This window comes from Protopterus annectens, chromosome 2.part1 (assembly GCF_019279795.1).
Source record: "Protopterus annectens isolate FY-2018-M chromosome 2.part1, PAN1.0, whole genome shotgun sequence".
In the NCBI taxonomy this organism is placed as follows: domain Eukaryota; kingdom Metazoa; phylum Chordata; order Ceratodontiformes; family Protopteridae; genus Protopterus; species Protopterus annectens.
This window is the reverse complement of record NC_056729.1, coordinates 953,776,348-953,801,481: the sequence shown is the minus strand read 5'-3', so window position 1 is coordinate 953,801,481 and position 25,134 is coordinate 953,776,348. Positions and strand designations below refer to the sequence as shown.

At 38.3% G+C, this 25,134-nt stretch overlaps 1 protein-coding gene across 1 annotated transcript in view; it reads left to right on the top strand.

Annotated features, from left to right (window-relative positions):
• The window catches only part of CC2D2A (coiled-coil and C2 domain containing 2A), a 3,655,067-nt gene that overhangs the window by 2,968,830 nt on the left and 661,103 nt on the right, over window positions 1–25,134 (top strand). Inside the window, exon 29 of the mRNA XM_044062582.1 lies at window positions 5,213–5,416. Within this exon, the coding sequence (XP_043918517.1) occupies window positions 5,213–5,416 (204 nt within the window). The remainder of the gene's footprint in view (window positions 1–5,212; window positions 5,417–25,134) is intronic.

Below are 25,134 nucleotides of genomic sequence, written 5' to 3'. Positions count from 1 at the left end.
CATCAGTTCCTCGGTTACTGCCCCTGGACCAGTCGTGACTAGATCCTGGCTGTACCAGTAAAAAGTTTCACCCTCCGATCACACCACAAAGGTATCCATTTGTCTCTGCACCTCCATATCTTGTACAGTTGCAACTACTGCTATGCCAAATATCTGCATAAGGTCCCTGCCCAATAGGTTCACTGGACACTTTGCAGAAACAACAATTTTACTTCTCTGGGTCATACCTGAAACAGGGCCAGTTATTACTATATCATGGGAAAGTGGTTCCCTGTATAGTTGTCCGTTTGCAGCTTTTACCAGTATATAATCAGGGGATTCGGGATGTTCTGGTAACTTGGAGGGGTGTATCAGGGTCTGTGATGCTCCTGAGTCACACGGGAATTTGACTTCCCTTCCCTCCACCAGAAGTGTAACTTCCGGTTTCGTATCTGCTAAGTAGAGCTCTAAGCTCAATAATGCTAAGTCCAAAATTTCACTTTCTTCATCCTCCATATCTACTTGCACTTCCTGTATTCCTTCTATCACATTTACATTTGTTTTTTGTTTATTAACTTTTCCTGATGATTTCTGACTTTCGCATGACGTATCTTCACTATCATATAGTCAGTCCTCATCTCCCTTATCTTCTGAAATTACCTTTTTGTTCTGCTTACAATCTCTTGCTAGATGTCCCTTTTTCCCGCACTTGAAGCATTCACCTCTCTTTTTCCTTTCTTCAAAATCTTCTGATTGTTTGTCGGACTGTTTATTTCCCTGGGCATTCTTCTTGCCCTTTTTACCTGACTGTAACACAAATACTTCAGCTCCGTCTTCAGCAGTGAAGACTTGCGCCTTCTTTTTCTTTTTGCTATTGAAATGTCTTTCAGCATGTCTAGCGTATTCAAGTAAGGCTTGTAGCCTACCTGTTCGATGGTCTATCATATGCTTCGTAATGAAGCTACTAATAGGTGCAATGCAACCTTTTAGAAATGCATTCTTTAATTGTTGTTCATATGGGGAATCATTCGTTTGGTTTTCATGAACCGTCATACCGCTATGATTATTAAAACATTCCAATAATCTAGCATAGTATCCATCTATTGTCTCATTTTCCTGTTGTATGCATTAATTAATGCAAGTCCAGTCTGCTCTAGGTTTCCATTTCTCAGAGATTCGGTCTGTAAGACCTTTCACTCTGTTGTCTAATTCTGCGTCACTATGTGGGAGTGGTTTAAGCTCTGCATTACGAGGATTCCAGGTGCCACAAATCATGTGCCAATCTGGACCTATAATTTGTCTCACTACTTTTTCCACTTCTTCCCCATTCAAGTGGTAACTCAACCTCATGCCTTGTAAATCTTCTAAAAATTTCGTAAAATTAACTTTCGGATGGGGAATTCCCTCAGTAGCTTTCCGGATATCCTCCGGTGTCCATGGGCTATATACTAAGAGTGTTGGGTCCTGCCCGAGGATTTGGAACCTCTATAAGTGGGCATATTTCTTCCTCACTCTCATCCTGTAGGTTTCTCTCTATTTGATATGATTCTGCGTCCCTCTGTATTTTACGTGTCCGGGACCTAGTTTCAATAGGATCTCTAACAAATGTTTGTGGTCTTGCTGAGACTTCAGGATAACGCGGAGGCGGACCAGCCTGTCCACTCGCTTCATATCCTGAAAAGGGTAAAGGAGGGGGCAAGGGAGGAGGAGGAGCTGTTGCTATTACTAAGTTATTATCTTCTTTGTCTAAAAATAATGTTTTCGAATTTTTAATCTTCTGTTCTCTACGATTTGCTTCCTCAATCCACCTGTGTGCCTGAGGAATACCTAATTGGCGTTGCTTTTTTGCCTGACCTCCTGCATCGGATTTAAGTTGCTTAAGGAGTTTAACTAGTGAAGTTTTATCTAGTTTACCATCAAATTCATATTTGTTAACCCATTTCACATAATACCTAACGTTATCGGAACGTTGTGATTGCATGTATTTTGCGTCTTCGGTTAGGGACGGATCTCGCGATGTTTTAGTGCACTGATTTCCCATGGTAAAAGAAAATGTTACGTAACCCTTCTTATCACGTGATATCAGAAGTTCAGTTCCTTTTCACAGTTTATCTAGAATAACTGCCTACCTTATTCTGTTACCCTGATCTATGACCAAATATACAGTACTTCCTTTTGTCCCTGATCTGCATAACAAATCTTGACAACAATATACTGTAACCTAGTCCCTGATCTAAAACAGAAAAAAGGCAAAATCTTCCTACCTGAGCCTCCGGTATCGAGTCGTCCAGGATCCGCTCTTCGGCCACAGATCAGAAAGTGGCCAGCCTCTTTAAACGACAATTCAGTCGGAGGTCTTTTCACCCAAGAAGAACCGTTTCGGTAACTTCTCCTGCGCAGTATTCGACCACCGGTAGACTCTGATCTGCAGCTGTCTGAGGGATTTCCGGTCCGAAGGACCAAACTGTTAAATAAAATCAAGAATTCAATACACAGGAGGTTCAGGTTCAAAAGTTTACTAGTGTACACCAGGAGGCAAAAAATGTACAAGTACAGAATTTTGTCTAACATGAAGCAGGAAGCACACAATTTTATATAGTCTTAACATTCAAGCTGTGCCCACCTTACTGACGTGGTATGTCACAGGGCATCTACATCACTTTAGCTTACAGTCCTCTATTCATAAAAACTGCTGATGCTGTATATTTTAAAAAAGTTTTCCTCTGGTAACAATACGGCCTTGCTATCCACCTGGTCAGACATAATGTCTTTCTGTAAAGTTACTTCTTCAAGGTTTCACACCAGTTCGAATACAATAGCAGATTCAATCTTCTAATACACATCTTTGTTCACTGTAACACTTTCCCACCAGCTGCATGCTATCTTACTAACACATATACAAGGCCAAATCATCCCAGCAGGAAAGAGCAGAAGATTTCATTATTTCACATATTTAATTTCCTGACCCAGCAGATAATCACTTGTGAAAAGCATAAACATTAAAACTTGCTAAGCTAGCATCTGCCAGGGGCGGAGGTCAGTTTGCTACAAGCCACACTGCAGTTTCAAAACTACTTGCATTTACACATGAATTTATCCTTTCTGTTATATGATTAATAGAATAAAATGCATTATATACTACTTTGTTTATAAACTAGCATTTCACATATATTCAAATACACATTTTTCTAACAGATAGTCTCCTATATCCGGGGCTGGGAATAATAGCAGAATGTAAACAAAAAATAAAAGAGGGAGATGAGTGATAGGTGATAGTCCACCCTTGTGGAATATATGGCAGAACTGAAAACAAATAAGGCTATAACAAAGAAGATAATTAGCAGAGCATGCAGAACTATGTATGATAAAAATCAATCACAGGAACTCAGGCAGGATTTGGAGAAAAGTATGGTTGGACAAGTTACAAAGGATTCTTCTTCTTCTTTTGGCTTTTCCCAGTTAGGGGTCGCCACAGCGAATCACCTGTCCACTCATGATTGGCAGTGGAGTTTTACAGTGTTGAGTTGCCAGCCTGGTGCCTAACCTTCCACAGAAGACACACACATGCACACACTCATGCCTAGGGCCAATTTAGAGTGTCCAGTCCACCTACAGCATGTCTTTGGGATGTGAGAGGAAACCAGAGCACCTGGAGGAAACCCACGTGACCACATGGAGGACATGCAGACTCCGCACAGAAGGCACCCAAGAATCGAACCGGAGAACCTCTTGCTGTGAGGAGGCAACCCTAACCACTGCACCACCGCGACCGGCCTGGACAAGTTACAAAGGATAAAGGAAGAGAATGTGTGTAGGGCTTTGAAAAATATGCAAGAAGGTTTAGGATATTTGCACTGAAATACTTGCATAGATATTTTAATACCACAAGTAGGTTGCATGGGATCTCCCTTCAGATTCACTGTATATGTGGGAGGTGTGCAGAGAGTGAGGGAGGAAACTAGGATTGTATTTTTTGGGAGTATGCAGAATTGGCCTCCGTTTTAACCATACACTGCAAAATGCCCTAGGGCAGATGCTGGATGAACAAGTGCATGTTACTAAAGAGACTGATGCTAAGTTGGAGTAGGAGAACTAGAATGTCAGAACATAACAAGATATTAACTTTAATTATGTTAGCATCCAAAACACAATAACAAGAAAGTAGAAATCAAAGGTTAGACCCACCCTACATATTGTAAAAGAAATAAAACTGTTGTAGGGAGACTTGTTAGATAGGTGAAAGAAGAAGATTCATACTCTTAAATGGAATGTGTGGGACCATTATCATCGCAGTGGGAACTGCAGTGATAGGAAAGAAAGGAATTTTGGGTGGAATTGAAAATTGCACAAAATTAAATCAGTATTGAATGACATGTAGGCGTATTGTTGGGAAATATTAGTTTGATATGTTAAAAAGGTTTATGAAAAAAGTGAATGTCATTTCAATAAGCATATGATTATAATATGATGTTGGTGATGATTTTGGATACATGCTGTCTGATACAGCATGAATTCAATACAGCTGTGTTTAAAAAAATAATTAGTCTCATTTTAGGTTTTATGGTATCATTATTAATATTTTAACTGCCTTTGACAGTTTTAAGGACATGTAGATATTTTTAGGTAACACTAAAATCGGATTAGAAGTTAGAACTGTAGAATAGTAGCATTTTAACACAAGTATTATTTTGTGTTTATTGTTTAGCTTTAGTGTACTACTGTGGTGACTAGACAAAAATACATGAAAATGTTTCCACACAGCCAGGAAAACGTGCTCATTCTGCAGTGAATAGTAGGTTTGCAGAATTTTAACTGACCAATAGTTTCATATAGAAATGAACTACACTAAAGAGTAGAAGTAATGGTCTTTGGATACCATTTAATGAAGAAGCAAATTGTTTTCATATGTATTTGCCTTGCTCTTACCATGTTGTACATTTTTTGTCTGTTTATTATATTGAAAACTAATAAACTCTGTATTTACAAGAAGTGAAGTTGTAAACCAACAAAGTCAGAACTGAAGCCAGTTCATTGTATCAGTTCATCTGACATTGGCAGTGAACAGTCATTAAAATGTTACATGTGAATACTCCATGTAATTTGCTTAGAATTTAAACTCTTGTTATATGACCTTGTTACAGCTGTCTGTTATTTAAAGGTATGCATTTCTGAAGGTAGACAGATCATAGTCTACTTTTTTACATTGCTAACATCTTTGTCATTATTTTGGTAGTTTGATACACTGGAAGATGAAAAATTGCTCCATGCAGCAGAAAAGTACCAGAAGGAAGCTACTTTAAAATTTCCAAATCGTCAGTGCCTTACCACTGTAGTTGACATCAATGGAAAGACCATTTTTGTAACCAGATATATTAAACCTTTGAATCCTCCCCAGGAACTTCTTGATGTCCATCCAAATAATCCCCAGGCAGCTGCTGTAAGTACAGTTTTATTAACTATTTTTTAGGTTTCTTTAATCTTAAAGTATAGCATGCTGTCTAACAGTTCGGCCATTTTACATTTCTCACTACTAAAGGATTTTGTATTACATACTGTTCGCCTGACCTAACCTCCATCCTGAGGAGCTGACTGTAATTTAGCAACTGGGTCCAGGCAGGTACACTGTATTATCACAAATGGTAAATTATAACTTCAGGTCTCATAAACAATTGGTAGATTATGCTTTAATCACGAACTTCTATTAGAAACACACAGGAACTGGTGAGCTCACCAAGTCAGTTAATTTGTGGATCCTGCTTAACCACCAACTTTTTTCACATCTCTCATAAAGTTACCATGTCTGTCCTATCCATTATTTACATGTGTTACTTGCTGACAGTGCTGTCTCTTCAGGAAGGCTGTTCTAATAATCCACCATCTGTTCTATGGAATAATGTTTAAAGTTTCTTCCCAGTTCTGTAAAAAAGTGAATCTTCTCAAAGGAAGGGATATTCAAAACAACCCACCAACACTGTTTACCTTCCCTCCCTATGACTTCCTCTCTGAATTCTCCATCCTACCATCTCTCTCACACTGCCCCCCCAAATCACCTCTTTATGTTTTACTTTAAATAAGTCAAAACAAGATACTTAGAACCTCAACTGCAACATATCAAAACAGACAACCCATTAGGCACAGATGACCTCCATCCCTGGTTCATGTACCACTGCAGTGACTTCCTCACAACTCCTCTGCAACACATCCTTAGTTTCTGACCAGCATAAACTATCATGTTGGATATATGGAATATAGCCTTTATCAGCTCAGTCCAAAGCAGTCTAACCCCCTCCATAACTTCTTAGCACAGGCCAATCTCTGTCTTTCTTACAGATTGCAATCAGCATAAAAAAATATGTTCAACTCACTCAGTACATCACCAGCTGCAACCTCCTATCCCGTAAACAACACATATTTTCATTTACTTTGAGCACATTCATAGCCCCCTGTGGACTGTAAATGATGGAATATTGCTAGTTGTGGACACATGCCAGCTCGGGGCGGCCGCGGTGGTGCAGTGGTTAGTGTTGCCACCTCACAGCAAGAGGTTCTCCGGTTCGATTCTCGGCTGAGGTGCCTTCTGTCCAGAGTCTGCTTGTCCTCCCTGTGGTTGCGTGGGTTTCCTTCGGGTGCTCCAGTTTCCTTCCACATCCCAAAGACATGCATTATTTGGATTAGACACTCTAAATTTGCCCTAGGTTTGAGTGTGTGGGTGTGTGTGTGCCTTCTGTGGAAGGTTGGGTGCGGGGCAGGCAACTCAACACTATAAAACTCCACTGCCATTCATGTGCGGACAGATGATCTACTGTGGCGACCCCTAACCAGGAAAAGCCGAAAGAAGAAGAAGTGGACCCATGCCAGCTCACTGATACCATTTTATTGACCTTACTAAAAACTTAAGTCTCATTGAACATAACATACTCCTCCATCACGTACTTGATTCGTGACCTTGGTTTCAAAACTGCTTCACCAATCTCAATTTCTTCATTAAAATTTATACCTCAATTTTTCAACTAGTCATCCTTTAAAAAGGAGTATCATATGGTTCCATACTTGCACCTCTGTTATTCTCTGTCTTTATAAACAAATTTCCCCTTTGACTCTCTTATCTCCCCCTCATACTTTATACAGATGACATGTTGTTATTCATCCAAATAACTCTACCTAACCTCCAGAAAAGTCTGCAAGCAAATTTCTTAGACCTAATCCACTGTATTTCCAACAAAATCCTCTTCGTCCTCAACTCTAGTAAAACCAAAACTCTGATTTTTGGTGTCAGATAGAATCTTAAAAAAATGCACAACACTTGTTGCATTTCTATGATCAGAGTAACCCCCTCATAGAAAGCACTGCCTCTTTTAAATACCTTGACATTTGGCTTCATTCCTCCTTTAATTTTTACCTCCACCTTGACTACATAAGGAAAAAAGTTAACGCTCTAATATTTTGAGCCAATACAATCTTCCCCTTTTTTACTAAAATTTCCAGAACTGGTCTATATTCTTTCATCAAAATACATATTCATCGAATACGTATTCCATGAAGACTAAACAGTGAAATTCAGTTCAGTGAAACACAGACTTTTTCCAGCAGTTAGAAACCAGTCACCCACTAGCACTCTAGAAGATACACTGCACTAAATCAAACCCAACCAAGTGGGGGGCTGTGCCCCCCCACAACTATATATACCAACTCCAAGATCACACTACAGTGGGGGAAAAGGGCAAAGTTGTGGTGATGGCCAAATGGTTCCTAACCATGGGAAAATTTCTGTGCTTTGCCGAACTGAATTTTGCTGTTCAGCCTTCATTGAAAATGTATTCAACAAATACATATTCCGATAAGGTAATGTAGACTCCCTCCAGAACAGCCATAGAGAAAGGTATTCTACTCTCCCAACTTGAATATGGCCTCCACATTATTGCGTCAATGTCAGAAACAAACTCCACACAATAAACAATAACCAGTGAAATCGGTAGTTTTATTATCCACCCCTCTAAAAATTAACACCAATCTAAAGCACTGGAAAAGCAAAATGGCTTCCTGTTTAACAACCTGTTGACTTTCATCTAGGATCACAACTATTTAAGCTCCTTATGAAATATACCTTCTCTTTCCTAGCAGATTAATTAGACAACCTTCCTCTTACAGCCTTTATAACTACAACCAACCTGCTCCAGTACTGCAACAAGCACCCCCTCAAAAAAAAAAAAAAAAAAAAAAAACTAAACACTGTTGTACATACCACTGCTTCACTATAAAAGGTCCACAGCTCTGAGAAAGCATTCACCTACAAATAAAAGACATTTTGTTTTACCCTAAATGTGTTCATCATTAGATTGTTGCTGCAGTAGCCTAAGCTGTGTAGGACATATCCTGCCAAGCACTGGACCATCCAGCTTCTTAAGCTTTAGGGAACGTTTCACATGCTCTAATCACTATAAAGCTTGAATAGAGCAGTATAAAGTCAGTGGTTAGGGCTCAAACATTCAGAACTTTCTTGCCATTGAAGTGTGCTATTACCTGGGGGATTCTAGTGATTGATGGTTGTCTAGTGCTTCTCCAAGGTTGGGCAAATAAGTACACATCGGGGACTACCTTCCACTTTATCATGTTTTTGTGATGACAAATTCAACTCTTCTGTCAAAAAATGATTGCTATGGGCTAGAACTGGTGTCTTTACTGATTGTCACTAAAAAAAAATACCTCAAAACTTACATTTTTAGTCAGGGTAGTTCCCTGCTTGGGAATGCTTTTTTTAAATTATTTTTGTCAGGAAAAGTTTTACTTTTCTGTCAAAGTTTGTAGTTCAGGGCTAGAATTAGTAGTTTTGATAGTTGTCACAGAAAGGTTTTACCTCAAAATTTACTTTGTAAAATCAGGTTGTAACATCAACTTTCCAAGTTGGGAAATTCCTTCCAAATTACCATTTTTATAAGATGGAACTTTTTCTGTCAACATCTGTTGATATGGGCTTAGGGTAATGTTTTGATGGTTTTCACTAAAATGTTTTCACTCAAGTTTTTTTTTCAAACAGGTATCATTTTTTACAGAGGTGAAACAATATATATGAAGAACAAAAATGTGATAACATGAACATGCTCCTTTCAAAATGAACATCTGTTCGGGTGAAGCATTTAGATTGAAAGAACACTACACTATTTGCCATATTAAATAATTAATCGGTAGGCTCACTCGCAATATCTACAAAGACAGAGATATTTTTTTCTCTGTTATTACAGTAAATGATTCAAACTGTCATTTTACCTAATATATTAAGCATACCATTTGAATTTATCACCACCTGTCTAACGGTTAACCTCCCCACCTAAAACTCTTCCAAAGATGTTCCCCAGAAATTTGACCAAGTCAAGCCCATAAAGTAATCCCATCCAAAACTCTTAATTCTTATGTGAACATAGGTGTAAATCAGGGAATTATATTCCTCCAAACCCTGCAGTTTTTTTTTGTTATTGACCAGTGACTCAAACTATAGAAGAAATGTTTGAAAATAGCAGGCCCACTCATTGCTAACCAACTTTTATTTGAATATGGTAATTAAAAGAGGTGATATTATCAATTGTATCCAATGTGTCATAATATTGATAATTCTAAGACCACATTCTGCAGCAATACCCAACAACCAAAAATGTGCATCCTTTCTTGGGGATAATGTGACCCTTGTTATCCAACTAATTTTATCTATAGAACATAGAGATTGGAAAACCTTGCATTCCAGAACCATATTCAGATATTTGGCTTGCCTCTCTCCTCATCTCCAGCATCCGCTGTGCTTATCATGCCTTAAAAATATCTAGGGTTATTTGCTAACAGGAAATTAATTTTATATATGTGATTTATTTATTTACATTTGATTACCGGGAAAAGTTGATTGGGTAGAAGCACATTTTTAGAGGAAGCCTGGGGAGAAAAGTTCCAGATTATTACACAACATTTTAAGAATAATAATTGTACAATCTTAAAAATACAATTATTTAAACTGCAACTACTTTTAACAAATTAGGCATAATATAAAAACATTGGTTCAGAATTGATACATGGTAAATGACAATTGTTTAATATGTAGAGAAATTTTAAGACAATTTGTAGAGAAATTAAGGGTAAGTTAGTCTAACACAAATAGGAATTGCAATATGAATTCATGGAAAAACAGCCTTATGATATATTTACAGAGAAAATCGGGGAAGAAAATTAGGTAGCAGTAAGGAAGTAAGTGAAGAAGGGAGAGTAAGGAGATATAGTGAATGAAAAGGTACCTGTTCACATTTGAAAAATGTAAGGTAGGGATCTGATTGAATACCAGGTAAGTAGAAATGTCCATTCCTTATCTGTATTCTCTATCTGTAAGTGTACAATATAACAAACCTTGTCATTTATACTGCACCTGTATGGTATCTTGTCTGTCCTCAATAACAAAAGCATAAAGGCAGCTCAGTTCAAGAGTTTGTCATTCTGACTACCATATAGTACCTTACAATTTTTGAACAGTGTGGCCCCAAAAATTATTTAACCCCTACAACCTTATTTACACCAGGGACTGAGCCTAAAGGTATTGCTACCATAGAATGAATGGTACACACAACTGCTTTCCCTTTAGTTCATGTAATGGATGAATGGATGATGTAGCTCTATCCCAGATGTCATTAACAAAGACTATACTTTTAACAGTCTAGTTCTTACATAGTAGCAATTCCTTATTGATTCTTATCTTCCTATTCACCCATATTCTTGATCTTAGACAAACTTGGGATGTTCAGATATGCATGCATCTTTAAAAATGCAAAGTAAGACCAACCAGAACTCATACTTTCTTGTAAAAAATGTAGTTGTTGCATGTTTTCCAAAACAATGATCAAAATAAGTTCAAAATTGAGCCAGAGGAATTTTTCTGTATGTTTGGCCCTCACGTATGATCTGCAAATAGCAGCAATGCCATATGCCCATGCATTGGGGAAGACCTTGCCACCATTTTTTAGTGATTTATACACTTTTTACTTTGCTGTTCTCTTTGCTGTTCTCGGTCTGTTACCTTGCCACTATAGTCAAATAGTCCATCTCTCTTGTTTTGTGTGACTCACCTTGATTCCAGTCAGATGAGGAAGATGTATTAAAATAAAAAGACCTTCTGTAATTCTAAATGTTTTAAGTACTTGAATATTTTTTAAACAAGAAACATCTCTATTAAATTATCACTTAGAACATAGGCAATCATACATTTATATAATTGAAAACAAACTGTATTGGCATAGTCCCAGCTGCAAGCATTTTACATCACAAACCATATTGACATAATCCTGGTTGCAAACATTTTACATCACTTATAATCTACCCAAACATTGTCAGTCAAACATTACTTAGCTCATTCTAGTCCTGCCTTCTTTTAAACCTCATTCCTCCCGTTTGTATTGTTCCCACAATTCCCACTTTTTTCCTGTGTAATTTGTTCCTACCCTTTTTTAAAGATCTCAATTCCAGTTGTTTTCTCTCTGTTACTGTAGTTACTGCTTCTAGTACAGTTGGTTTAGACTTCAGTTTCCATTTTCTAGTAATTGCTTTTTTGGCAGCCACTATAATTCGACTCAGCAAAACCTTACTATGTCTAGGAAACGCAGGTTCTGTATCATAGCTCAGAAAAATCATTTCCCTAGTTACATCAATTTGCTCACCAGTATCTCTGACAGAGTAGTCTGAGGGAAATCTTTACAGTCTTCAAACTCATTAGACTCCCAGAAAATATGTTCTCAATTACCTCTTTCTTCCCTATTACACCTCCAACATTTGTTATCTACCTGAGGAGAAATTGAGTCAACTTGAGGTGTATCTATTTAAACATTTCCAAGTAATATTCCTAAATGTTCTAGATTTTGTTGCATATTTGGGAGATATACATGCATTCCCCCCACTGTTTCCTTGTGAATTGCTTATCCAATCTGTCCTCCCAATCCTTTCTAACCTCCTCTGATTGATTCTTATAGTTACCATGCAGTATTTTATGTGCTGTACTAATTATTCCTTTTTTTTATGGCAGCTTCTTTTCTAGAGTCTGCTAAAAACTATACCAGTGCTGTTCTTTCATTTAGGACACCCCTATTTCTTTCTCTTTGTCTTCCCTAGGATTGATATCAGAGTATAGGCAATCTCTAACCTGCAGTGCAAATAAATTCTTGGCATCTTCCTATTCTATTACCTTTCCCTAATTATTTGCTCCCAAAACCTTGGTTCATTTGCTAGTTTTCTCTAATCAATTCCAGCCCCCTATTGCCTATTTTATGTATCTGTAATTCCAGTCATCCCTTTTGGCAGAATCTCCTTTCTCCATTCCTGTGCTGACTTAATTCTTGCAATACGTTCTGCTACTTTATGAATATACTATTCTGTATGATGTATTGTTATTCTCCTTAAAGATCTGCATCCGAAATTCCAGTCTGTCCTTGTTTCTGTAGCTTCCCCCTGGTTTCATCATCATCCCTTTCTACTTTGAATTATAGGTTTCTGCTTGTGCTACATATAGTAGTCTTAACTGTGTAGCTTTGAAAAACCCCTTCAAATCCCAATCCACCCCACTCTATTGGAAGAATCAGCTTATGCTACTAGACTCTTGCCATCTTCCCCTCCCAGATGAAATCCTTCAGCTCTTTATTAACTGCTATCCACAATGTCTTCTCTGGTTGACAAAAATGTGCCTGACCTGTATATGACTAAAGGGACTAAAAACGTTTTAACTGCTTGTATCTTACTATCCATATTCATATTCATATCTATATCCATATAACAGAGCTTCTAATTTCTCAGTTTTTCTATTATTTTTTTATTTAGTCTCTTCCCACATATTCTTAGCTGTCACACCAGAATCATTTTAATCCATACTCCTAAATACTTCATTTTATCATGTCACAATAAATATGGATATTGTTGAACCAATTTGTGTGTGGATGCATAATTTGCCATGATTGCCTTGGTTTTAGATTAATTAATTTTGTATTCCAAAATGATTTGAATCTGTCTCAAAATGTTTCACAACGTTCGGTATAAAATATTATCTGGAAATAAAGCCAGCTTTTCTTGAATTTCTTAGTCCCTTATTTTCTTTGTCAATGATTCTAAATATAATGAAAATAACAAAGGGAGTAGAGGGACACCCCTACCTGGTTCCTTTGCTCAGGCAGAAATTAACAGAGAGGGCCCTATCTACTTGCAAACGCTTCCATTGCATGCTCATAAAGTCCCAGCTTATTCTGTCAAATGCTTTCTCTGCATCAAGAGCAACCAACAACAGTGGTATTTTTTTACTTTCTGCTTCCCTCTGGATCATGAATCCATATCTACAATTCTGGCATTACTTTTGTCATTGTTTTAGCCATTATAGACTAAAACAATTTATAATCATGGTTTAGTATTGAAATGGGTCTGTATGAAGCTGAGTCCAATGGGTGTTTACTCTCTTTAGGTATTACAGCTACCACCTCATTCTTCCAGGATGCTGATACTTCTTCTTCTCTTAAAATAGTGTTAAACAAAACCTTTCAGATCATTATCATTTAGTTTGGTTAAACATCACCATTTTTATCTCCTCTCCTCTTAGCCTAACTTTTAGTAATTGAGTCTCATCTACCTCCAATATTTGCATATTTAATTCTTTCTTAAACATTTCAATTTATACTTTTTCTTGATTTCCATATTTCTCTGCTTTGTACACACTTTTGTAGAATTTCCAAAATATTTCTAATACTTCTACAGGATCGCTTGTTACCTTCCTTGTTATAGGCTCCATGAGCTAGGCGACAACCCTTTCTACTTTCTGTTGCCTGAGTTGTTGTGCTAAAAGTTTTTGTACTCTAGAGTTATTGTCAAAAAACAGTTGCTTAACATCATCCTTTCTAAACTGATGCATATTAATTAGGTAATCCCCATTTTCTGTTTAGCATTCTACATTTGCTCCTGTTCATGCTCTGTGTGATTCCCCCCGTTCTGCAACATTTTTCAGTCCCTCTAAATAATTCTTGTTACTTCTTAACCATATCTCACATTCTTTTATTTCCACCCTGTTTTTAAACTCCACTTTAACTTTATCCCACTTCCTAGCTATGTTTTCAGAAAGAAAATCTATCTTCTCTAATAGCCCGTGAATAATTTCAACTTTTGTCTTGACTGTGGTACTAGGATGAGTATATAATAGTTGTTTTGTCATCAATGCTGAAGAGTAGCTATATGCCACCATAACATCCCACATGAACCCCCACCTAACCAAGTCAAATGCTTCATGAAAGTCAAAGAGGATTGCTGATGCTTTTGTGCTCCTTATAATTCATTTAGATTGTAGATTCAAACAAAATCTAAGTAGGTCAGAGCTCCCATTTCTTTTTTTTTTTTTGATAAAGTCCATATGATTGAACACTATAAAGTCTGTCGTCAGTGTTTCTAGCCCATTTGCAAGGATTTTAGCATATAACCTAATTGTCTTTTTTAGCAAAGAAATGGGTTTGTAATTTGTGGGTTTACTTTGATCTTTTACAGGTTTGAACAACAGTAGACCTCTAGCCTTCAGAGTTTTTAATTAAATGCTCCGCATCTTTAGCTTCAACATTGTTGAGGTGTCTTTAAATCTTCTCTGAACATTTTATAAAAATAAGGTGACAAACCATCCAGGCCCAGAGCTTTCTCTAGTACCAGTTGCTGAATCAGGCTATCAAGGAAGCTGCTCAATGCCAGAAGTCCAAACCTCAAGATGCACGCCCTCGAAGCCCTTCTCAGTATGGAGAACATCGATGTCTGTGCAGTGACTGAAACCTGGTTCAAGGCTCCTGAGAGCACCCCAGCACTATCAGGTTTTACCTCATATCATGCTTTCCGGCCCCAAAACTTGGACCGAACCACAAAAGGGGGGGGAGTATCCATATTCATCAAAGATACCCACACCTCCAGGTTAGTGGCAACGCATGAAGCATCGGAGACCATCCAGGTGCAACTAACCATAGGCAAAACTGCCTTACAGTTTGTAGCATGTTACAGACCACCCTCTCAAACTCAGGAACCCCACACAGCCTTCCTGAAGACACTAGAGAGTATGAATGTCTCTCCAAATACCATTATATTGGGAGACTTCAACTACCCAAACATAGACTGGGAACATTACTCAAGCCCCAACACCCTAGCCCAAAGGTTCCTAGAATTCATAAACTCAAATGCAATGGAACAACTGGTCACCATTCCCACAAGAGGAGACAATATACTAGACCTGATCATCACAAACATGGGGACAAAATGCTCCACACCGAAGTATATCCCTCTCTGGTAAGATCAGACCATAAATTAATCTCACTGGAAATCCACATCCCGCCCCCACCCCCTGCACAAAGACCACAGTGAAGAACTTCTCAAAAGCCAACTTCACACTTCTTAAGACTGAAATGGTATCCTTCAAGGCCCCTGGGCTAGTGGAAACCACAACCCACACTGCTGAATCCTTTGCAAATGCCTTCTACGGGCACCTTCAAGAATGCATGGATCATGCAATCCCAAATAAAACCAAGACCCATTCCCCCAAAGGCAGGCGCCCGGTCTGGTGGACCCCAGCCATAAACAAACTCTACAACAGGAGGAGGAAGCTACTACATGACAGAGCAAAATCCCTAAAAGGGAAGGCATCTCTGATCAGTACTAGCAAAAAACTACGTTCACTCATAAAATCATCCAAGGCCAACTTTGAGAGAAAAATCGCAAAAGACACAAAAGACAATCACAAGGCCTTCTTTAGCTATGTTAGAAACCTGGGTGGAAACTCCCAGATATGCTCAGAGTTAGTCCAAAATGATACAAAATACACTGAACCCACTGACATTGCCAACATTCTGGCAGACAGGTTCAGTGCAAATTTCTCCTCCCCTCCCCCCCAAAAGGAGAAATAACTATCCCAGCAGAGTGTAGCCTCCCTAATATCTCAAATGCCCAGGTGAGAGCCGCCCTCTCTAAAGCTAAAAACACAGCATCAATGGGACCGGACTGTGTCCCGGGCTGTGTGCTACATGAACTCTAAGAGGAACTAAACCCACACATAAGGCTGCTGTTTAATCTTAGCCTTACTACAGGATACGTACCCAAAGAGTGGCGTACGGCGACAGTGGTACCACTTCACAAAGGTGGTGCTTCTACGGACCCTGCAAATTACCGCCCCATAAGCTTGACGAGCCTGGTCTGCAAAGCTATGGAGAGGATCATTATGGAACTCATAAACAAAGACATTGGGGATCTACAGACATTGGATCCTACCCAATTTGGCTTTGTCAAAGGCAGATCCTGCCTTTTGAACTTGATCGACTTTTTTGAAACAGTCACTAAGGCCATTGATGAGGGTAAAGTAGTTCACACAGCCTACCTTGACCTTGCAAAAGCCTTTGACACAATACCCCACTCGGGCATCATAGACAAACTCACCAGCTTAAATGTAAACCCATATGTCACAAGATGGGTTGCAAACTGGCTCAAGGACAGAACCCACAGGGTCAGAGTTGCTGGAGCTATGTCAGACTCTAAGCCAGTCACAAGCGGTGTCCCACAGGGCTCAGTCCTGGGACCCCTCTTGTTCGGCATTTATTTTTCCGAGGTACAGGCAAACATAGGAGGATTGTGGCTGACAAAGTTCGCAGATGACTGCAAACTGGGCCGTAATTGATACTCCAGCGGACACAAACATCCTTCAGAGAGGCCTCATAGAAACGGATAATTGGTGCCAGAGCCATGGCCTTAAGCTGAATGCCAAAAATGTATAGTCATACCCTTTGGGAAAAACAAGGTACCCACAAATTACCACATAGGTGGTAATCCATTAAGTACGGAAGAGGTAATCAGGGACCTTGGGACCCAGATTGACAGTAACCTCTCATTTGACACTCACATTGCCAAAGTGGTTAGGAAGACCTTCTATATTGCCCACCTTATCATGAAGGGTTTCACATCTAGATCAAGAGAGGTCATTGTGCCCCTGTACTCTTCTCTTATCAGGCCAATGATTGAGTACAATGCCCCATTTGGGATGTATCTTACCCGTCACCTGCAGCAGTTGGAAAGACCCCAAAAGTTCCTCACCAAGAGGATAAAGGGTCTTAAACATATGTCATATGCTGCCCGACTGAAAAACTCCAGCTCTATTCAGTCACATACCGCCTACTCAGAGGTGATCTGTGCCTGACGTACAAGGCCATGTCCAATCCGGAATTAATGGACATGCTCCACCTTAGTAAATCCAAATCCACCAGAGCCACGAGAGCAAGAGACTTAAACCTCAACACAGAAATAAATAGGACGTGCTGGAGGGACAGATTCATAACCCAGAGGCTCCCTACACTCTGGAACAGAATCCCAATCCATGTTAGGCAGAGCCCCTCACTGACTCTATTCAAGATAAATCTTGACGAGTGGATGGGAGATCGTAGGTTTACCCCGGGGGTCATATCTGTGTCACTACTAGACAGAGGCACAGTAAACTAAACCCTAAAAGGGCATAGTATTCTCATCCTAAGGGGTGGTGAAAGCCACACACACTCTGGCTAGGCTTATAAATGCCCTAGGGCAGATAGCCTAGTACGAACCTATGAACCTATGCTGTTGGGAATATCATATTAATTTGGGATTTGTTTTACACTGAGTTCCCTAATATAGCAAACACAATTCACCTCCTCTAACCTCTGCAGACTCTTCATTGGTGGAAATAGTTATATGATCTTCTTCTTTCGGCTGCTCCCTTTAGAGGTCGCCACAGTGGATCATCTGTTTCCATTTCTTCCTGTCCTCTGCATCTTGCTCTATCACACCAATCACCTGCATGTCTTCTCTCTCCACATCCATGAACCTTATCTTAGGCCTTCCTCTTTTCCTGTTACCTGGCAGCTTCATCCTTAGCATCTTTTTCCCAATATACTCTGCATCCTTCCTCAGCATATGTCCAAACCAATATAATCTTGCCTCTCTGGCTTTGTCTCCAAACCTTCCAGCCTGGGCTGACCCTCTAATATACTTATTCCTAATCCTGTCCACCCTCGTCACACCCAGTGCAAATCTTAACATCTTTAACTCTGCCACGTCCAGCTCTGACTACTGCCTTTTTGTCAATGCCACTGTCTCCAACCCATATAACATAGCTGGCCTCACTACCCTCTTGTAGACCTTCCCTTTCCCTCTTACTGGTACTCGTCTGTCACAAATCACTCCTGACACTCTTCTCCACCCACTCCATCCTGCCTGTACTCTCTTCTTCACCTCTCTTCCACACTCACCATTACTCTGAACTGTTGATCCCAAGTATTTAAACTCATCCACCTTCGCCACCTCTACTCCCTGCATCCTCACCATTCCTCTGTCCTCCCTCTCAATCACACACATATATTCTGCCTTAGTCCTGCTGACCTTCATTCCTCTTCTCTCTAAAGCATATCTCCACCTCTCCAGGGTCTCCTCCACCTGTTCTCTACTCTCACTACAGATCACAATGTCATCTGCAAACATCATAGTCCATGGGGACTCCTGTCTGATCTCGTCTGTCAACCTGACCATCACCATTGCAAATAAGAAAGGGCTCAGAGCTTATCCTTGATATAATCCCACCTCCACCTTAAACACATCTGTCACTCCCACTGCAGACCTCACCGCTGTCACCCTACCCTCGTACATATCCTGTACCACTCTTACATACTTCTCTGACACTCCCGACTTCCTCATACAATACCACAACTCCTCTCTAGGCACCCTGTCATATGCTTTCTCTAAGTCCACAAAGACTCAATGAAACTCCTTCTGACCTTCTCTGTACTTCTCCATCAACACTCTCAGAGCAAACATCTCATCTGTAGTGCTCTTTCCTGGCATGAAACCATACTGCTGATCACTAATCATCACCTCCTTTCTTAACCTAGCTTCCACTACTCTTTCCCATAACTTCATGTTGTGACTGATCAGTTTAATCCCTCTGTAGTTACTACAGCTCTGCACATCACCCTTCTTCTTAAAAATTGGTACCAAAACACTTTTTCTCCATTCCTCAGGCATCCTCTCACTTTCCAAGATTTCATTAAACAATCTAGTTAAAAACTCCACTGCTATTTCACCTAAACACCTCCATATGATAAAGGTTCTATTCATTTCTCCCAGTTCTGAAATCATAGTTGGATTAGTTGTGCAAATTTGAGAAACACAAAGCTCCTTCACCCACCTCTGGCATTTTTTCCACTAATGATTTCTGAGATGTGATACCTTTCGCCTAGTGGTATAGACTGTACCTTACCCAATTTCATATTTACTATGTATGCGATTAAGTTGCAGTAATATCTTTTTAAACTGATCATGTTTTGAATTATTGTTTTATCCTTAAAGCTACCATCTCTGTAATCTGATTCAGTATTTTGATTTTTATGATATAGCTCCTCTATTCTTAATTGTGATTGTAGATGCTGTGCTTCAATAAGTTGCATTTACCATGTCTTAAATCTAGACTTGAATATGTCCCATATAAAGTTTATACTATAATGCAAAGCATCCTTGTTAGCCCGGTACTTTTTTATTTTTATTTTTTTTTTACCCATGATCGAACAACCACCACTTTAGTCTTATCCTTAAACCATAAGGGGTCCAATATGCCTGTATATGTGCTTACTTGGTCAAGCCTTATATTCAGCATGATAGGTTTATGATCTTGTAAATATTGGAAAAGCATTGCACCACAGGTATTAGTATTTCATCTGAGTATTCAAAACTTGCTAAACAACCAAACTGGCAGAAAGACAGCTTCAAAACAACAGCTTCAATAACAGGCTTTTACCATGTTGAATCCACAATATATGAAATATAGAGCTTTGCTGTTGTAAAAGTCAAGTGGCGTTGTAATTCCACAGCTTTAAAACATGTGGATGTCATGAAAACAGAAAAATGAACATAAAAGTGAAGAACCCTTCTGATGTAAACAATGGACAGGCACTTTCACCTTTTTCAAGCCATCTTCAGATCCAAATCCATTGTTTACATCAGAAGGGTTCTTCACTTTTATGTTCGTTTTTTCTGTTTTTATGTCATCCACATGTTTTAAAGATGTGGAATTACAACGCCACTTGACTTTTACAACAGCAAAGCTCTATATTTCATATATTGTGGATTCAACATGGTAAAAGCCTGTTATTGAAGCTGTTGTTTTGAAGCTGTCTTTCTGCCATTTTGGTTGTTTAGCAAGTTTTGAATACTCAGATGAAATACTAATACCTGTGGTGCAACGCTCTTCCAATATTTACATTGTTTTTTGTTCTGCTGAGCGTTCTTTAGCAGAATTCACTTTTTTTTCTAGGTTTAGGATCTTGTAATACAAAATGTAATATAACCATTTGCTCATTTTTGGAGATGAAGGTGTGGCAAATACAGAGTATATCCAGTCTACTGGCAATGCCCAGCTGATAACCTAAATAGGTAAATTATTTAGTGTCGGGATATTTAAACCCTCCAGCTGTCTTCCAACCCGTGTTCTATTTTAATGCTTTATAACATAGCAGTAGTGTTTGGGTTTCTGTTATGCCTGGCTGGGATACTGAAAAACCAAAAATCAGTAACAATATTAAAATCCCTTCCCAGGATAATGTCTTCTTCATCAGAAATATGTTTTCTCATTCTAGTCATAAGATCTTCCTATGGGGCTGTATCTTCATTGTTATGACCATAAAAATTAAGCCAACCAAAATCTCTGATTGGTCAATCTATATTTCATAATGATTCATCTACCTTCTTTATCCTTAAAACATTGTTCCACATTCCCATTTTTTCATATAATTTTTATTTATCATTTTCAGTATTGACAGACAGAAACATAACAATCAGAAATTGACCATCATGTAGTGTTGTCTAATAGAGTTAGTACAATAATGTGTAAGTCAACTAAAAATATTTATACTATATACATAGATGCTTTCCTCTTTCAGTTATTTAAGTATAACACTTGCATAAAAAAACAAATACAGTTAGATCACGAGTAGAGAGAAGGAGAGGAAAAAAAAGAGGAGTAAACAGTAAGGGAAGTCATTTATTATTTACACCTATAGAATATTTTGGAATTTGCTTCTGGTATAATACTTTATGTTCCTGTGGGAATTATACAAGAATAATGTTGTAGATTTGCTCCCAAATTGCTCTGATTTTAAAATTTATTATTAACACACAAATTACTAATATATAAAAAACACATTCCCATTTTTGAGATGTATGAATTCTTATGGCTACCCCTCTCTTTGCCGAAATGGTGTTGCTACATAATAATAAACCATGCCATCCATTTAAAATCTGAAATTCATTCTTCTTTTTAAAGTTTTGTTTCATGCAGAAACACTATGTGGGATTTTTGTTTGGATATCCAGTTTAGGATCGCTTTAGTTTTTAAGGCTGTTGACATGCCTTTAAAATTCCATGTGGTAAATTATGTTGAAAAGTGTGTTGGGGAGAACTTTGTACAACCTGCTTATCTTTAATGTTATTAGCTAACCTGGTGAAATCCAGTGTACTCTCCTAAGGAAAACAAAAAAGAGAAACACAACTAAGAACTTTTGTATGTGTGCAGCCACTACCAGAAAAAACAAGCACACGGCTGAGCACTTGCTAAGGTTAAAGCCACCTAACAAAGTAAGCTTAAGATTATTATCATGAGAAGGATATATTTTACCGAATATTGATCCTTAACCTACATGCTACTATTGTGTCATACCATAACTTTCTTATTAATGTAAATGAAACATCAAACATTTTCATAACCATCACATTTTGAACAGATCTTAAGTATCTCTTCAGTAATAATTCAAGCATAATGCTATTTCAACCCAGTTAGTTTGTTATGACATGCCAGTCTCCTATGCCAAGAGTGAGACTTTCCCTCAAGTTCAGTGCACTTTCCTAATTTACAAGTGCACTATTTAACATAACAGCCAACAGATACCAACAGCACAGTGAAGTTATGGATACACAGAACATCTTGTTGAACTCATCCCATAGGAGTCATTTATAAACTAACTGTTATTCATTTCAGTATGCAAGCATTATCCTTTAACATGGACCCACGTCATTTTTCAACCTTGAGATAAGATTCTTATACAGATTAACCAAGATTTATCACACTACAGCATTCAAAGTTTATGGATAGTTTGCCCCTTTACTCTCATGATGTGGAGCATGTCATTTCCTGGGCTGACAGTTGTGTGATTAAATTTAAATTACTTAATCAAGATCTGGAAAAAAGTAAACTTTACTTACTAGTTGTCTGTTACATCTAGAAGCCTAAAGCACCAGTAAGATGTTCATCTTATTGATCACTGCTGCAGTAGCCCTAGCTGTATGGGTTATATCTTGCCAAGGATATAACAGCCAGCTTCCAAAGCCTCAGGGCACCTTCCATGCACCCAAAATGTCAGGCAGTTCAAGCTGACCTGATTAAAAGACAGGTTTGGGCACAAAGTCCTTTAGGGCTTTACTGCTGCCAAAGAGAATGCTCCTCTTGAGGCTTTTGAGGATCAATGGTTGGCTTGTGCTCTCCTTTGCTGGGCAGATAAGTTCCCTTTGGGGAAAACCTTCCAGCTTGTTTCTTCCTTTTTTTAAACAAGAAACATCTTTATTAAATTATCACATATGACATAGTCAGTCATATATTTATATAAATGAAAACAAACCACACTGACATAAATTTAGTTGCAAACATTATACATCACAAACCATACTGACAAAATTGTAATTGCAAACATTATGCATTACATATAATCTATCCAGTCACTGTCCGTCAAACATTACATAGCTCATTCAACTCCTGCCTTCTTTTAATCCTTGTTCCTCCTCTGCATGTAATGTTCCCACAATTCCTGTTTTTTCCTATGTAATTTGCTCCTACCATTTTCAAAAGATCCCATTTCCAGTTGTTTTATCTCTGTTACTATATTCACTACTTCTCGTAAAATTGGTTTATACATTGATTTACATTTTTAGTAATTGCTTTTTCAGCATCCACCATAATTAGAATCAGCAAGGCTTTGCTATGTCTAGGCAATTCCGATTCTGTATCATAAAAATCATCTCCTTAGATGGTTTGCTCATGCAGTATCTCTGACAGAGCAGTCTGCAGGGAACCTTTAAAGTCTGCCAACTCATTACACTCCCAGAAAATAGGTTGCAAGTTACCTCTTTCTTCCCCATCACACCTCTAACATTTGTTGCCCACCTGAGGAAAAATTCTTTGGTGTCTACTTGGATATAAAAATATCTATGTAAACACTTGCAAGCAAAGATCTTAAATCTAATAGAATTTCTTGCATGTTTGAGAGACATACATATATATTTCCATTGTTTCTTTATAAATTGCTTATCCAATCTCTCTTCCAAATCCTATCTAACCTCCTCTGATTGATTGTTCTTACAGTTATCATGTGGGTCTATATTACATCACTGAAATGCAATTCCAGTGAACAACTGTACATCAACACCTAATCAGTGAAGCAATTCACTGAATTGAATGAGGGCAAGGAAATACTTGCCCGCAGCACAACATACCAACATCTGTGTGAAATTGAACCCACCTAAGTGGCGGGCTTAGCCCCCACACACTCCCTAACTATATATACCAACTCTGAAATTGCACTACAGTGGGGATAAGGGCAAAGTTATTTTGTTGGCCAACTACGTCTTTACCCTTATTAAATTCAATGAATCATTTAGCTAATTAGGTGTTGATATATAGGTGTTCGCCGGAATTACATTTTGGCAATGTAATATAGACCCTTATCATGCAATATCTTGAATGCTGTACTAATTATGCATTTTTTCAACTTCTTAGCTTCTGTTGTAGATTCTACTAAAAACTCTACTAGTGCTAGTATTTCAATTAGGATCCCCCAATTTCTTTTTCTTTGCTATTCTCTGATATCAGTTCTTGATACAGAAGGCAATCTCTATCCTGCAGTCCAAATAAATTCTTAGCCTCTTCCTATTCTGTTACCTTTCCCTCCCTAATTATTTGCTTCCAATATCCTGGTTCTTTTAACATTTTTCTCCAAAAAATCCCAGGCCCCTCTTGCCTATTTTCTGTATCACTAATTGCAGTCAACCCTATCAGCAGAATCTCCTTTCTCCATTCCCGTGTTGAGTTAATTCTTAGATTACTTTCTGCTACTTTATGAATATAATATTCTGCATGATTATTGTTATTCTCCTTAAGGATCTGTATCCAAAATCCCAGTCTCTCCTTGGTTTTTGAGCTTCCCCCCATTTCATCATCATCCCTTTCCACTTTGAATTGCATGCTTCTGATTATGTTATGTATAGTAGCCTTAAATCTGTAGCACTGAAATGTAATCCTAAACTACCTTGTTCAGTTGGAAGAATCAGCTTATCCCACTTGACACTTGCTGCCTTTCCCTCCCAGATAAAATCCTTCAGTTCTTTATTAATTGCTATCCACAACTTCTCCTCTGGATGATAAAAATATGCCCCATTAGTAACTATTATATGAAACTAAAGGGACTAAAACATTTTAATTGCTTGTATCTTGCTATCCATATCTGTATAACAGAGCTGTCAATTTCTCATTTTTTGCATTATCTTTTGTTTAGTCTCTTCCCATATATTCTTAGCTGCCACACCAGAATCCTTTTTAATTCGTACTCCTAAGTACTACATTTTATCTTGTCCCCATAAATATGGATATTGCTGAACTAATATCTGAGTGGGTACATAATTTATAACTATTGCCTTTGTGTTAGCTTTATTAATTTTGTATCCAAAAAGATGTGAAACTGCCTTAATGTTTCACAACACACTGAAATGTCTTTTTCTAGTTTTATCAGGTATAAAATAATAACCACTGCAAATAGATCCAGCTTTTCTTGACTACCACACCAATTATATTGTTGAATTTCTGTCTCTTATTTTCTGTGCCAGTGGTTCTAAACATAGTGCAAATAACAAAGGGGAAAGAGGGCACCACTGCCAGGTTCCTTTCTTCAAACAGAAATAAGCAGAGAGGATTCCACCCACTTTAATTTTTGCCTCTGATCCCTCATATATCCTCCTAATCAACCTTATAATTTTATCAGGGAATGCAATGCTTTCATTGCCCTTCTCGTAAACTCTCAGCTTACT